Source organism: Phyllostomus hastatus, unplaced genomic scaffold (assembly GCF_019186645.2).
Source record: "Phyllostomus hastatus isolate PE091 unplaced genomic scaffold, TTU_PhHast_1.1 phas_scaffold_193, whole genome shotgun sequence".
In the NCBI taxonomy this organism is placed as follows: Eukaryota; Metazoa; Chordata; class Mammalia; order Chiroptera; family Phyllostomidae; genus Phyllostomus; species Phyllostomus hastatus.
Window position 1 is genome coordinate 918,677 of NW_025334015.1, and position 15,709 is coordinate 934,385.

The 15,709-nt window shown below is 40.4% G+C and overlaps 1 protein-coding gene across 1 annotated transcript in view; it reads left to right on the plus strand.

The window, feature by feature from the left end:
* The window catches only part of LOC123832539 (tubulin-specific chaperone cofactor E-like protein), a 212,638-nt gene that overhangs the window by 136,110 nt on the left and 60,819 nt on the right, over positions 1 to 15,709 (plus strand). The window contains exon 18 of the mRNA XM_045860210.1: positions 8,614 to 9,175. Coding sequence (XP_045716166.1) covers positions 8,614 to 9,175 — 562 coding nt within the window. The remainder of the gene's footprint in view (positions 1 to 8,613; positions 9,176 to 15,709) is intronic.

Here is a 15,709-nt window from a genome sequence, read left to right on the forward strand (position 1 = left end):
AGGTGATTATTGATAGGTTTGTATTTTTTTGCCATTTTATTCTTTATAACTATGTTCCTTTTTTCTTTCTTTTACTTAAAGTAGTCCTTTTAACATTTCTTGTAATGCTGGTTTGGTGATAATGAGTTCCTTTAGATTTTCCTCATCTGGGAAGCTTTATTTCTTCTTCAGTTCTAAATGGTACCCTTGCTGGATAGTCTTGGTTGTAGGTCCTTACATATTTTTTTTAAAATGTATTTTTTCATTTTTAGAGAGAGGGGAAAGGAGGGAGAAAGAGAGGAAGAGAAACATGAATGTGTGAGAAAAACATCAATCAGTTTCCTCTTGTACACCCTCAAATGAGGACCTGGCCCACAACCCAGGCATGTGCCCTGACTGGGAATTGAACTGGAGACTTTTAGGTTTGTGGGACAATGTCCAGCTCACTGAGCCATGCTAGTCAGGACTGAAGGTCCTTGCTTTTAATTGCTTTGAATATTTCTTGAATATCCCTCTGGCATGAAATGTTTCTGTTGAGAAATCAGCTGACAGTCATATGGGACCTATCCTGTAGGTAACTAACTGTCTTTCTCTTATGGCTTTTAAGATTCTATCTTTGATTTTAACCCTGCCATTTTAATTATGATGTGGCTTGGTGTGGACCTCTTTGGGTTCATCATGCTTCCTGGACCTGTATATCTTTTTCTTTCACCAGGTTAGGGGAATTTTCAGTCATTGTTTCTTCACATAGATTCTCAATCTCTTGCTGTCTCCCTTCTCCTTCTGTTACCCCTATGGTATGGATGTTGTTTCAAAGGTCTTTTAAACTATCTTTATTTAATTAAAAAAAATTTTTGCTGTTCTAATTGTTTTCTACTACTCTGTTATTGATTCAGTCCTCTGCTTCATCTAACCTACTGTTTATTTTCTAGAGTATTCTTTATTTCTGACTGGTCCTCTTTTATGGTTTCTCTTTCCCTTTTTTTTATGCTATTGAAGTTCTCACTAAGTTCCTTGAGCATCCTTATAACCATTGTTTTGAACTGTGTATTTGGTAGATTGCTTGCCCCCATTTCATTTCATTCTCATTCTCTCTCTCTCTCTCTCTGAGATTTTCCTCTTTTTAATTTTTTTTTTTAATTTGGGTAATGTTTCTTTGACTCCCCATTTCAGTGGCCTCTTGATGTCTTTTTTACTGTGTATTGGGTAGACCTGCTATGTTTCCCAGTGTTGTTAGGGTAACCTTATATAGTAGGTGTCCTGTGGGATCCAATGTGCAGGCTCCTTGATCACCCAAGTTGGTGTTTCAGGAATGTCCCTTGTGTGAGTTATGTAAGCCCACCTATTGTAATTGAGTCTTAATTGTTATTGGCCCTTCCATGCATGGAATCAACTCTCAGGCTTGTTTACTGTGAGGATCAACCCCGACCACAGTGTATGAGCTACTGTATGAATGCTGAACATACAAACTAGAATTTGCGTCAGCAGAGTCTGGTACCTCTCAAGATCTCCTTTTGGATGTGCCACTTGTGGAACCAATTGGATCCTGTTTGGATGTTGTCTGAAGCTCACCACTGGGTATACTAGTTCTGGCATCTCTTGGGAAGGACTTCGGTGCAAGTCAATGTCAGATGCTGTGTGTGACTGGCCCTGGGCAACCTATTTGGATGTGTGAAGTGATCTACAGTTTGTGGCTTCCTCTGCTTGGCCTGGGTGTGCAAGAGAAGGGGAAAGCTGTGCATCAAGGATAGCTTCCACCAGCTCTGAGCATGGGGGCAGGTCAGCAAATGGCCTAAGTCATTGTGAGGTTTCTACTCTGTAACTGCCTGTTTTGCTCAGTCACTGTAAGAGCCTGTGGCAGTGCACAAGCTGCATGAAATAGGTTCTCAGTGAGTCACCAGGTCGGGGCGAGTGATGTTTACTAGCTTGATACAGATTCAAACTCAGTCACAGTGCTGGGTCTGTGGCCATTCTGCAAAAGTACCAGTGTACACCATGGTCAGTTGCCTGCAGACCTTTATGGTGGAGCAGGGTCTCAAGGAGTTGTCAGAGTGAGGCCAGTAGAGTTTATGAGACCCAATGAGACCAAGAGTTGATCATTTGAAGTGAGGGCTTTGTAACTGTCAGGAGTGTAAGGAAAAAATGGACTCTGTCTTAGAGCAACACTACTCAGTCTGTCCTAAATTCTTCCTAGACTTCCTTGAGATTGCCATAGCTTGGCAGCATAGGACCACTTGTCCTATGAGAGGGTGAGGCTCCTTGAGGGAGCAACACCAGTCAGGCTCAAAAGAAAAGAGGAAACAGCCCTTGCCCAGCTATGCTACTCAGTCTCTGACATCCCCTGAGTTCACCCAGACCTCTACACCAGGGGCCCAGGCAGCTGACTTCACAGGGAATGAGCTCAGCAGGGCAGAGCAACAGGGAGTTGGAAGGGTAGAACTCTTGCATTCCCCCAGGCTGATGTCATATGGAGGGGAGTCTTCTACCCAACAAAATTGGCATCTGAGGACAGCATGGAAGGGGGACTTAGTACAGGGACACTGGTAGTTGTCCCTTCAGCTCTCTCTCCAGAGCCACACAACCCAGTCTCTGCTTGCACAATTCTATTTTGCTCCAAGCCACCCTCTCTTTGCTGGAGCCCAGGCTGAGTGGCTGCAAACCATATTGTGCACTGGCCCATTAAGAGGATGCCTTGGTCTGTAGTAGACTCATGTCCCTCCATGGCAGACAGAAACCCCACTCATTTCCACAACCAGATATTATGTGGTCTCCTTTTCCCAGCTCTAGTGTTCTGGGCTGGAAAGCCTAGAATAGGGTTGAGACCCCATGCTCCTAATGGGGGACTTGTGCAGTTGAGTTGTCCCTCCAGATTCTTATCCACTGTGTGTTGGTATGGGGCCAACCCTTTTCGTGTCCCCACTCTTCCCACCAGTCTTGATGTGGTTTGTTCTGTAAATCTTTGGTTATAAGGCTTCTATTCAGCTAATCTTCAGTTGGTTATTCAGGTTGATTGTTTTATATTTTACTTGTAATTCCAGGTTGATCCTAGGAGGAGGTGTGTGTATCTTCCACTTACTCTGCTGCCATCTTCTTCTCTCCCAAATGTATACATTTTCATGCAATTCCTTCTCGCCTTGACATTCAGCACTCTTCTACCTTTCTATCTTTCAAGTTTTTTCTTCTTTTGAAATACAATCTGTTCATAGGTCCTGCCCCATCCAATATATTATGAACTCATATTTTCTGCCTTGTGTTACATGCTTTCTTTGTTTAGGTATACAGACATCTGGGGCTTCACATGTTGTTTTCTGACTCAGTTATTTTTGTCTATAGATCATTGGACCCTCATGGACACTTACTCTACTCAAGCTCTCCTTCATGATAGCTACCCCCACTCTCACTGCATGTTTCACTTCCTTTCCTGTTGCTTTAGAAATAATAGGTCAGTTTACCTTCCAGGCATGTGTCCTACTGTAATCTCATGCAGAGCACTCATGACCAAAGTAAGCCATAAGAACCACACCTCTAGCTTCTTCTTCCCAAAAAGAGATAGAAAGAAGGGGTGTCTAAGTTTCTTAGGGCTACCCTCACAAAGTGTCGTAGACTAGGTGGCTTAAAACAAGAGAATCTTATCCTCTTCCAGTTTTGGAAGCTAAGAATACAAAATCAATGTGCTAGCAAGGCCGTGCTTCCTTTGCATCCTAGGAAACAATCTGTTCGAGGCCTCTTTTCAGCATCTGCTGGCTGTAGGTGATCCTTGGCTGGTAGCAGCATAACTCTAGTCTCTGGCCTCTTTCTTCACCTGGGCTGCTTCTCCCTGTGTCTTCTGTTTCTATGTGATAAATCTCTCTCTTTTTAATCACATCAGTCATTGAATTTAGAGTCCACCCTAATCTAATATCTTATCTTAACTTGATTACATTTGCAAAGACCCTATCTTCAAAGATGGCCACATTTACAGGTACTGGGGATTGAGACTTCACCATATCTTTTGGAGAACACAATTTTACTCACTATAAGGAATAATTAGAGAACAGTGAGCATCAAGGAGGAGTTGATTAAATGTTTACTGTGAGGATCTTGCAAGGATCCTCCTGCAAGGTAGGGCCACTCCTTGCCAGGGCTCAACTTTCTAAGTCACCCAGATATCCTGAGTGTGCAAGCTGGGAACAGCATACAAACAAGGAGACCGAGTTCAGGATGCATTGAAGGTTCTTTTCTTTTGGAGCCTGGGGGATAGATTTAACCTTTAGCATTTACTTTGAATTACTAATATGCATTCTAAGATCTACTTGTTCAATGATTTCCATTTATTTTTCCCATGATATTATGATTAGTCACCATCTCTCCCTAAGAGAAACATAATGGCTATAGTAACAATAGTGTGCAGTGAAGCACCGAGCAAAATGGTGCAGAGCTCTGGGTCATTGCTGTGCTGCTAGAAATGGAGGTGACATAGAAGTGATTCTTTGTAACACAGGGTCCCTCTATGACTCTGATCTTTCTCTGCATCAAGTATTAGTAGAGGACATGGAAAAATATGCTAAACAAGAAAAACTATAAATAAACATGCTATCTGTATACCAAATAGGTATGGGCATGGGCCACAGAAGGTGAACCACCCCGGGGCCCCTGAAGCAGCTCACATCTCAGTGGTGCACGGCTGGAGCTCAGCAGAGATGTCCTCTCAGCTGAGTCCATTGTGGCCCCACCAAAGAGAATGTTTTGAGGACCCTCACATCCAGTGACTTTGTCACTGATTGCCAAACCTATAGCCATTAGAGAAGAGTGAGGTTTTCTGTATCACTCTAGTTCTAATTAATTTAATGAGCTCACATTGATGCCTATTCCATGCCAAGGTCTGCTGGTAAAAAATAATAATTACACATGGCTTTTGTCCTAAGAGAACCCAGAGTGTGAGGGGGGAGAGACAGTCATGTTCTCAGGGAATGTGGATGGCAGGTGAAGTGCTACGAGCATAAAGGGTCATGGGAGCATGGAACACAGATTGTCTAAGCCAGCAGGTGTTTCAGGAGATGCTTTCTGGAAAAGATGACCCAGACCTGATCCCTGAAGGACTTTGTTAGTTAGGCCAAGCATGATGTAAGGATTTCTAGGGAAAGGAAGCACTAATGAAGACCTGGAGTGGAGCAAAGTATGGGGTGTGAAAGAACGTCAGATGGCTAAACAGGCCCTAGAAGTAAAGCAGGGCCAGTCACTGAAAGGAACGTTATCCAATTAAAATCTAATATGGGTCTTATTTACAATATTTACATATTTGAAATACATTTTCCTACACGCATCCCCATGCCCGCTTCCCTTCCTCCTCTGAGCCTTCCTCCTCCACCCATTAGGGCTCTGCTTCTGTACTGACCCTGCCTTTCTCTGCCTCCTCTCCCTCTGATCCCTTGTTCTCTCCATTCTTGTCATGCAGAGTCAGGACAGTGATGGCAGGATAGAGGTGGTGTTCATGGGGCTTCAGAGGGTGCCTGTTTCTCATGGTTTTCCTGGACAATGACAGAGTCTATAAGCCCCTAGCATTAATCCCATTATATTGTCTCCCCAAAGTGTAGCCTCCTGCTTGACACCCAGTAGGCAATAATATAGATAGGAAAACAGGAGGAGAGGCAAGCTGATATTGGGAGCCTTTGGGTGCAAAGCTTTCAGTGTGTTCATGTAAGTCTTCAAGGCAGTGAAAGTTCCATGGCCTGTGCCACCCTCAGTGACCTCCCACATTTCTGTGCTGTGTTTTCACATAGCCTGAGCTAGTCTGTCCTAGGCCTCTCGCAGAGACAGTGTGCTCACCAGGTATGACCTCCCTCCTACTTCTCTATTCTATACCCTGTCACTGGATGATCCTTAGTCCTCTTCACCTCCTCCCTTCCAGGCAGCCTGCCCATCTGTAATTTCCTCTCCCTGCTGTGTCTTTAACCTATAGCCATGCTCATTCTAACAAACCTTGACCCCAGTTCTACACTAGATTCTATCCAGTCTCTCCTCCCCTTTCTATCTAAGCTCCTGACAAAAGACATGCCTGCTTCCATATGTCTTGTTTTCTGTTTAACTTCTGCAATCTGACTCTGGCCTCATCATTCTACTGAAGTTCTCTTATTAAGGTCACTGAGGACTCCTCTTTTTTTGTGTGTGGAATGAATGGGTCTTTGTCAGGCTTTAACTCATGGGCTTCTCTGACATTTGTGACATTGCATACAAGGCCGCCCATGATCCAAGTCCTCATCATGTCTCCATCTTCATCTCCTACCACTCCCAAGGCCACAATTTATGCTCCAGTAGCACCAAACTGCTGCAATTCTTCACATCCATCAGGTTTTTTTTCTTGTCTTCTTGACCTTTTCTTAGGATCCTCTTGTCTTTGCTTTTATTCCTCCTTGACTATCCAATACCTGCTCATTTTTTAAGAATCAAGTATAGGCATCATCTTCTGCAGGCATCCTTCATTTTGTCCCCAGGCTGAGTCCAGTGCTTCTGCATCTATTTATCTCTATTGTTGCATTGATCAGGGGATATTATTATTACCTGTTTATGTACTTATCTCTTCACATGCCTGTGAGCTTTATTCTAGCATTTAGTACAGTCCCCCACACACAGTAGTGTCTAATTTATAACTACTGGATGAGTAAATAAATTTTGCTTAAATTTTTGAAAAATTGTCATAAAGGAGGAGATAGTTGAGTTGAAATTTAAAGGGTGAATGTTTCTCTATAAAGAGGGTGACAAGGGGAAGTACCTCATTGCCATCTTAGGTCAGGTTGCTTAGGAGCAGAGTCTGAGATGAGTAATCTTGGAAAGTGAGGGAAGCCCCAGGGGAAGAGAGTTCAGCAAGGATGTGATCTAAACTGGAGACCATTCATCCTGAGCCACCAGGAGCTCTGGCTCATTACCTATACACAGCGTTGGTCCCCTGTGTTGGTCAGTCAATGGATGAGGAGGAGAGATTGAAGTGTATTAGGACTGTCATTAGGATGAGGAGGAGAGATTGGAGTATATGTGTGTTGGTGGCGGGGGGTTCATAACCTCCTGAGTTGAGTGATTCCTATGGAGCCAAGGCCAGATGTAGTTATCATCAGCCTATAGTCACAGTGGCTGCAGATGGGGTCCCAGGCAGGACACAGAAAGCACCACCACTTTTGCTGCAGAAGAAATGACACTCGGGGGACTGCAAAGCATTGGATCTTGCTGAAGCAGCAGAGGTAAGTGAACTGGGGCTGAGAAGTAGAGGCCAGCTCCAGGAGAACCTGTGTGATGAATGAAGTGAGAGGGTATTAAGTATGGGATTAACTGCTTTCAATTGCACTAAGGAATATTGGAGTGGATTAGTGAGTGAATGGAGGAGAGGAGCAATGCCAGAGCAGGGAGACCAGTTAGGAGAGCATTCAATAATCAAGGTGAAAGGTGCTGACAGTCTGAACTCAAGTAGTTCAGCAGGGATGGGGGAGGAGTGTCACATAGGACAGAGATTAAGCAGTCAGGATGGAAGGTATTTCTAGCCAGAGAGCAAGCTCAAAACACCCCATAGGAGCAGTACATAATTCTCCCACTAGGAGAAGCTGTCTCTGTTTTCCATTATGCACTCACCTAGCAAGAGTTACAGAATTCGGCTCATCTGAATCAAAATAATTCAAAGGAAGTGCAGTTCTGGAGTTTTACATTAAGGGAGTTTTGCATTTCTGCATTTAAAAGTATATGAGAGGAAAAGGGGGAAAATAGGGGATATCTGTAATAGTGTCAAAAATAAAATTGTATTTTTAAAGAAAAAGTGTATGGGAGGAAGCATGTGTCAAATGTCCTTTTTGTTCTGGCTGCCTGGTAGGTAGCCAGGGGAAGGTGGATATAAAGATCAATAAAGTATGGGATCCTGCCCTCATATCATCATAATCTTGTAGAGGAGCTAGAAATGTAGACAACCAACCATACTATAAGGCAGATTGAGATGTGTGCTTCAACAGCAGTGCATATATGCTTGATCTTGGCTGAAGGTGGAGAAGAATACAAGATATAATATAAATAACATGTTCTGGTTGCCCAGATGAAGGACTAATTAATTCTGACCACAGGCTCAAATGATCTTGCTTAATAGAAGATACGGCAATTGAGCAGGGTCTGCAGGAAGAGAGGGATGTTGTTGGGTGAGGAATGGTATTCTAGACGGAGGGACCAGCAAATAAAGTCATTCTTCAGGAAAAAAGATTATATATATATAATCTCCATCCCCCCAAGAAATTAAGAAATTTGGGCTTGCCTAAATTAATTCCACAATAGAGATGGAAATAGAAACACAAGAATTCCAGGTTTGGGTATTTTAGTCTAACCTTTCATTAAATTCTAATTACTCTCTCATTACACTGGAGGAAATTGTTGGAACTCCAGGAGGAAATAATGCTATGTAAACAGAAGTCTCTGAAATAAATAGGTGTATTAGTATACAAAGGATAGTTATTTAAACCTGTTCAAGTCCTAATATAGTAGTTGACTGACATAAACAAATCTAAATGTAAAGATTGTATTCAACCTGCTGAAATCACCCTTCGGAACTACCTGTCTGAAGACTAATTATTAGGAGAAGAGCTGGGAGATCTCTGAAATTTCTCTACTTCAACCCTCTTTCTCTTGCAGGTTAACAATGAACGGCTGTATCTACCCCTGAAATTGGGACAAGGCAAGATAAATATCTTTTCATTTGGCTTCCATGTAGTGGTGGAAACTGATTTTGGCCTGAAGGTTGTGTATGACTGGAAGACCTTCCTGTCAATCACCGTCCCTCGGAACATGCAGAACAGCACTTACGGCTTATGTGGCCGTTATAACAGCAACCCAGACGATGATCTAGAGATGCCTATGGGTCTGCTTGCATCCAGTATCAATGAGTTTGGGCAGAGCTGGGTGAAGAGGGACACTTTCTGCCAGGTTGGCTGCGGGGACCGCTGCCCTTCCTGTGCCAAGGTAGAAGGTTTCTCAAAGGTGCAGCAGCTGTGTAGCCTGATCCCCAACCAGAACTCTGGCTTCACCAAATGTCACAGCAAAGTCAATCCCACCTTCTTCTATAAGAACTGCCTGTTTGACTCTTGCATTGATGGGGGTGCAGTGCAGACCGCCTGCAGCTGGCTGCAGAACTATGCCAGCACCTGCCAGACTCAGGGGATCGCAGTGACCGGCTGGAGGAATTACACAGCATGCTGTGAGTCCTTCCTCTTATCTCACCTTGTGTCCTGATTGGTATGGGCAGGTCAGGCTCCCATCTTCATAGATGTCTGAGAAAATAGAGTAGTGTCATATAAGGACATGCACTTTGGAATTGTTTGTTGTCTGCAACAACATGTATAATCTCTCAGAGCCTCCATTTCTTTATCTATGCAATTGAGTTAATACCACTTATTTTACATGCTGCTCTGAGGATGAAATAAGATCATTTATTATTATTTAAAAAATTTTATTGTATTTTAATTTTTTAAATATTCTTATTTTTCAATTACAGTTGATATACAATATTACATTAGTTTCAGGTATGCAATATAGTGCTTAAACATTTATGTAACTTACAAAGTGATCACCCTGATAAGCCTAGTACCCCTATGACATCATAGTAGTTATCACAATGTTATTGACTTGATTCCCTGTGCTGGACTTTACATCCCCATGACCATTTTGTAGCTACCAATTTGTATTTCTTTTTTAAAAAAGATTTTATTTATTTATTTTTAGAGAGGGAAGGGAGGGAGAGAGAGAGAGAGACACCAATGTGTGGTTGCTGGGGTCCGTGGCCTGCAACCCAGGCATGTACCCTGGCTGGGAATCGAACCTGCGATGCTTTGGTTTGCAGACCATGCTCAATCCACTGAGCTATGCCAGCCAGGGCTTTCTATTTCTGAATACCTTCTTATTTTTCATCCAATCCTACAAGCCCCCTCCCATCTGACAACCCTCAAAATGTTCTCTATTTTTATGAATTTGTTTCTGTTCTGTTTGCTCATTTATTTTTGTGTTTTAGATTCCACATACAGGTGAAATCATATGGTATTTGTCTTCCTCTTTCTGATTTATTTCACTCAGTATAACACCATCTAGGTCTATCCATGTTGTTGCAGATGGCAAGATTTCATTCTTTTCTATGGCAGAGTCATATTTTATTGTATGTATGTCTACTTCTTATCCACTTGTCTGTTGATGGACCCTTAGGTTGCTCTCATATCTTGGCTGTGGTAAATAATGCTGCAATGAACATATGGATGCATATATCCTTTTCAGTTAGTATTTTGCATGTCTTTGGATAAATACCCAGAAGAGAAATTTCTAGGGCCCTTTTTTGTCTGTCACTATAGATTTTCTTTTAAAGTCTGTTTTGTCTGGTGTAAGTATTGCCATCCCAGCTTTTTTGTTGGTTTGTTTCCTTTTGTGTAAAATGTGTTTTACTGTTTTTTAAATTTCAGTCTGTGTGTGTCTTTTGATCTGAAGTGAGACTTTTGGAAACAGCATATATATGGATCTTGTTTTCCTCATTCAGCCATCCTATGTTTTTTGATTGGAGCATTTAATCTTTACACTTAAAGTAATTGTTTATAGATATGTACTTATTGCCATTTTATTGCTCATATTTTTAATGTTTTTTTCTTCTTTAAAAGAAGTCCCTTTAAGATTTCTTGTAATATTGGTTTGGTGGTGATGAACTCCTTTAGATTCCTCTTGTTAGGGAAGCTCTTTATGTATCCTTTAATTCTAAATTAAAGGATAAAGGATACTCTACCTAGCTTCACTGGGTAGAGTAACCTTGGTTGTAGGTCCTTGCTTTTCATTACTTTGAATATTTTGTGCCAGTCGCTTCTGGCCCGCAAAGTTTCTGTTGAGAAAGTAGTTGACAGTCCTAAGGGGACTCCATGTAGGTAACTATCTTTTTTTCTCTTGCTGCTTTTAAAGTTCTCTCTTTGTATTTGCCCTTTGGCATTTTAATTGTGATGTTTCTTGTTGTGGCCTCTTTGGGTCCATTTTGTTTGGGACCCTCTGTGCTTCCTGGGTTAGTGCGTGTATTTTGTTCACCAGATTAGGGAAGATTTTCATCATTATTTCTTCAAATAGGTTTACAATTTCTTACTCTTTCTCTTCTCTTTCTGGCACCTGCATGCCTTGAGCGTGGATACACATCATGTTGTACCAGAGGCCCCTTAAAACATCCTCATCCTTTTTTCTATATTTTTATTGTCATTCAACTACAGTTGTCTCCATTTTCCCTTAATCATTCCCACCATCCCGTTCATCCCACCCTTGATCCTAGCCCTGCTTTGTCTTTGTCTATGAGTCCTTTACACATATTCCTGATGATCCTTTCCCTTTTTCCTCCAATTATCCCCCTCCTGCCTCCCCTCTGGTGACTGTCAGTTTGTTCTTAATTTCAGTGTCTCTGGTTCTATTTTGTTCACTTGTTTGTTTTGTTGATTAGGTTCCACTTATAAGTGAGATCATGTGGTATTTATCTTTCAATGTCTGGCTTATTTCACTTAGCAAAATGTTCTACAGATCCATCTATACTGTTGCAAATGGTAGGAGCTCCTTCTTTCTTTCTGTTGCATAGTATTCCATTGTGTAAATGTTCCACAGTTTTTTGATCTACTCATTTACTGATGGGTACTTAGGTTGCTTCCAACACTTGGCTATTGTAAATTCTGCTGCTATGAACATTGGGGTGCACAGATTCTTTCAAATTAGTATTTCAGGATTCTTAGGATATAATCCCAGCAGAAGAATTGCCAGATCAAAAGACAGTTCCATTTTTAGTTTTCTGAGGAAATCCCATACTATTTTCCACAGTGGCTGCACCACTCTGCAATCCCATGAACAGTATACTAGGGTTCTCTTTTCTCCACAACCTCTCCAGCACTTGTTTGTTGATTTGTTTATGATGGCCATTCTGACTGGTGTGAAGTGGTGTCTCATTGTGGTTTTAATTTGCATCTCTCTGATGGCTAGTGATGCTGAGCATCCTTTCATATGTTTCTGGATAATCTGTATGTCATCCCTGGAGAAGTGTCTGTTCAGATCCTTTTCCCATTTTTTAATTGGGTTGTTTGTTTTCCTGGAGTAGAATCATGCGAGTTCTTTATATATTTTGGAGAGCAAACCCTTGTCCGAGGTATCATTGGCAAATACATTTCCCATATGGCTGGTTCCCTTTTCATTTTGCTGATGTTTTCTTTAGCTGTGCAGAAGCTTTTTATTTTGATGAAGTCCCACCTGTTTATTCTTTCCTTTATGTCCCTTGCTCTAGGAGACATATCTGTAAAAATATTGCTCCGTGAAATTTCTGAGATTTTCATCCCCATGTTCTCCTATAGGACTTTTATGGTGTTGTGAATTATATTTAAGTCTTTTATGCATCTTGACTTTATTTTTGTATCTGGTGTAAGTCGGTGATCGAGTTTCATTTCTTTGCATGTAGCTGTCCAGCTCTCCCAACACCATTTGTTGGAGAGGCTATTTTTTTACTCCATTTTATGCTTCTGTCCCCTTTGCCAAATATTAATTGACCATAGAGACTTGGGTTTATTTCTAAGTTCTTTGTTCTGTTCCATTGGTCTATGTGTCTGTTCTTATGCCAGTACCAGACTCTTTTGATTACTGTGGAATTGTAATATAGTTTGATGTCAGGTATTGTGATCCCTCTTACTTTGTTCTTCTTTCTCAAAATTGCTGATGCTATTCTGGGTTGTTTATGGTTCTATCCATATAAATTTTTGAAATGTTTATTCTGTATCTGGAAATATGTCATTGGTATTTTAATAGGGATTGTGTTGAATCTATAAATTGCTTTGAGTAGTATGAACGTTTTGATGATGTTAATTCTTCTCCATGAACATGGTATGTTCAATGCTTTGTGTCCTTTTATTTCATTTATTTGTGTTCTTCTTAATTTCTTTCTTCAGTGTTGTGTAGTTTTCTGAGTATAGGACTTTTACCTCCTTGGTTAGGTTTATTCCTAGGTACCTTATTTTTCTTGTTTCTATGGCAAATGGGATTTTTTTTTCTGATTTCTCTCTGTAACATTTCATTGTTGGCATATAAAAATATCACTTGATTTCTAAATATTGACTTTGTATCCCGCTGCTTTGCCAAATTCACTTATTAGATTGAGTAGTTTTTTTGGTGGAGTCTATAGGGTTTTTATAGGTGGAATCTATATGTACACTATCATGTCATCTGCAAAGAGTGACAGTTTTACTTCCTTTTTTTCCAATTTGGATGCTTTTTATTTCTTTTTCTCCTGTTATCACTGTGGCTAGGGCTTCCAATAGAAGTGGTTGAATAGAAGTGGTGAAAGTGGAAATCCTGATCTTGTTCCTGATCTTAGTGGGAAAGCTCTAAGTTTTTGCCCATTGAGTATGATTTTGGATATAGGTCTCTTGTATATGGCCTTTATTATATCGAGGAATGCTCCCTCTATTCACACTTCAAGAGTTTTCACCATAAATGGGTGCTGTACCTTATCAAATGCTTTTTCTGCCTTTGTTGATATGATCATGTGATTTTTATCTTTCCTTTTGTTTCTGTGATGTATTACATTTATTGATTTGTGAATATTGAACCATCCTTGCATCCCCGGGATGAATCTCACTTAATCATGATGTATGATCTTTATAATGTATTGCTGGATGTGGTTTGCCAATATTTCATTGAGGATTTTAGTGTCTATGTTCATCAGTGATATTGGCCTGGAGTTTTCTTTCTTTGTTGTGTCTTTACCCAGTTTTGGGATTAGGATGATGCTGGCTTCATAAAAAGTCTTTGGGAGTCTTCTCTCTTCTTGAACTTTTTGGAATAGTCTGAGGAGGATAGGAGTTAACTCTTCCTTAAATGGTTTGTAAAACTCTCCTGTGAAACCATCTAGTCCAGGGCTTTTGTGTGCTGGGAATTTTTTTTATTACATTTTGATTTTTTGTTTAGATTTCACCAGCTGTTATTGGGCTGTTCAGGCTATGTGCTTCTTCATTCAGTTTTAGAAGATTATATTTTTCTAGAAATTTGTCCATTTTGCCCAGGTTTTCAAATTTCTTGGCATATAGTTGTTCATAATAATATGTTACAATCCTTTGTATTTCTCTGGTATCAGTTGTAATCTCTCCTCTTTCATTTCTGATTTTATTTATTTGGGTCCTCTTTTTTTTCCTGATGAGTCTGCTTAGTGACTTGTCAATTTTGTTTATCTTTTCAAAGAACCAGCTCCTGGATTTATTGGCCCTTTGAATTGTTCTTTTAGTCTCTATGTCATTTAATTCTGCTCTGATCTTGGTTATTTCCTTCCTTCTACTCTCTCTGGGCCTTGTTGTTGTTCTTCAGTTATTGTAGATGTAGGTTGGGGTTGTTTATTTGAAATGTTTCTATCTTCTTTAGGTAAGACTGTATCACTATGAAATCGCTTTTCAGGACTGCCTTTGCTGTGTCCCATAGGTTTTGGACTATCGTGTGTTCATTTTCATTTGTTTCCAGAAACTTTTCATTTCTTACTTGATCTCATTATTAACCCATTCATTATTTAATAGCATGCTATCAATCACAATGGATTTGAGTATTTTTGAGTTTTTTCCTTGAGGTTGGTTTCTAGTTTCAGGCTCTTGTATTCAAAAAAAAAAAAAAAAAGATGCTTGCTATGATTTCAATTTTCCTGAATTTGTTGAGGCTTGTTTTGTGTCCTGTCATGTGGTCTATCTTTGAAAATATTCCATGTGCATTTGAAAAGAATGTGTATTTTGTTTGTTTGGAATGAAAGGTTCTATATGTATCAGTTAATTCTATTTGATGTAGGGTGTTGTTCAATGCTGCAGAATCCTTGTTGATATGTTTTGAAAGATCTATCCATTTTTGACACTGGGGTGTTAAATTCTCCCAGTATAAGTGTGTTGCAGTCTATATCTTTTTTGAAGTCCTCCAAGATATTCCTTATGTGTTTGGGTGCCCCTATTTTGGGTATATATATATATATATATATATTCATAATGTTTATGTCTTCTTGATAGATTCTTGAGTATTACGAAGTGTCCTTCTATTTCTTGTTTTATGGCCTTCATTTTGAAGTCTGTTTTGTCTGGTATGGGTATTGCTACCCCAATTTTTTTCCTGTCCATTTGTTGGAATATTTTTTTCCAACCCTTCACTTTCAACCTTTGTACACCTTTCTTTCTGAGGTGGGTCTTTTGTAGCAACATATGTGCAGGTCATGTTTTCTTTTCTATTTAGCTATCTTATGACTTTTGATTGGGGCACTTAACCATTAACATTTAAGGTTATTATTGATAGGTATTTATTCATTTTCCCCCTTTTGTACCTGTGTTCCTCTCTCTTGCTGTTTTTCTTACTCTTCTTTTTTAAAGGTTTATTTACTTTTAGAGAGAGAGGAAGGGAAGGAGAAAGAAGGAGAGAAACACCAATGTGTGCTTACCTCTCACGTGCCCTCTACTGGGGTCCTGGCTCTCAACCCAGGCATATGCTCTAATTGGGAGTCAAACTTGTGACCCTTGGGTTCACACACCAGCACTCAATCCACTTAGCCACAACAACCAAGGCTCTTTTTCTTCCTCTTCTTAAAGCAGTCAATTTAGAATATCCTGCAGTGCTGGTTTGGTGGAGGTATATTCTTTCAGCCTTCTTTTGTCTGGGAAACTCCTTACTTCACCTTCATTTTAATTAAGAACCTTATGAAGTAGTCTTGGTTGGAGATCTTGGCTTTTCA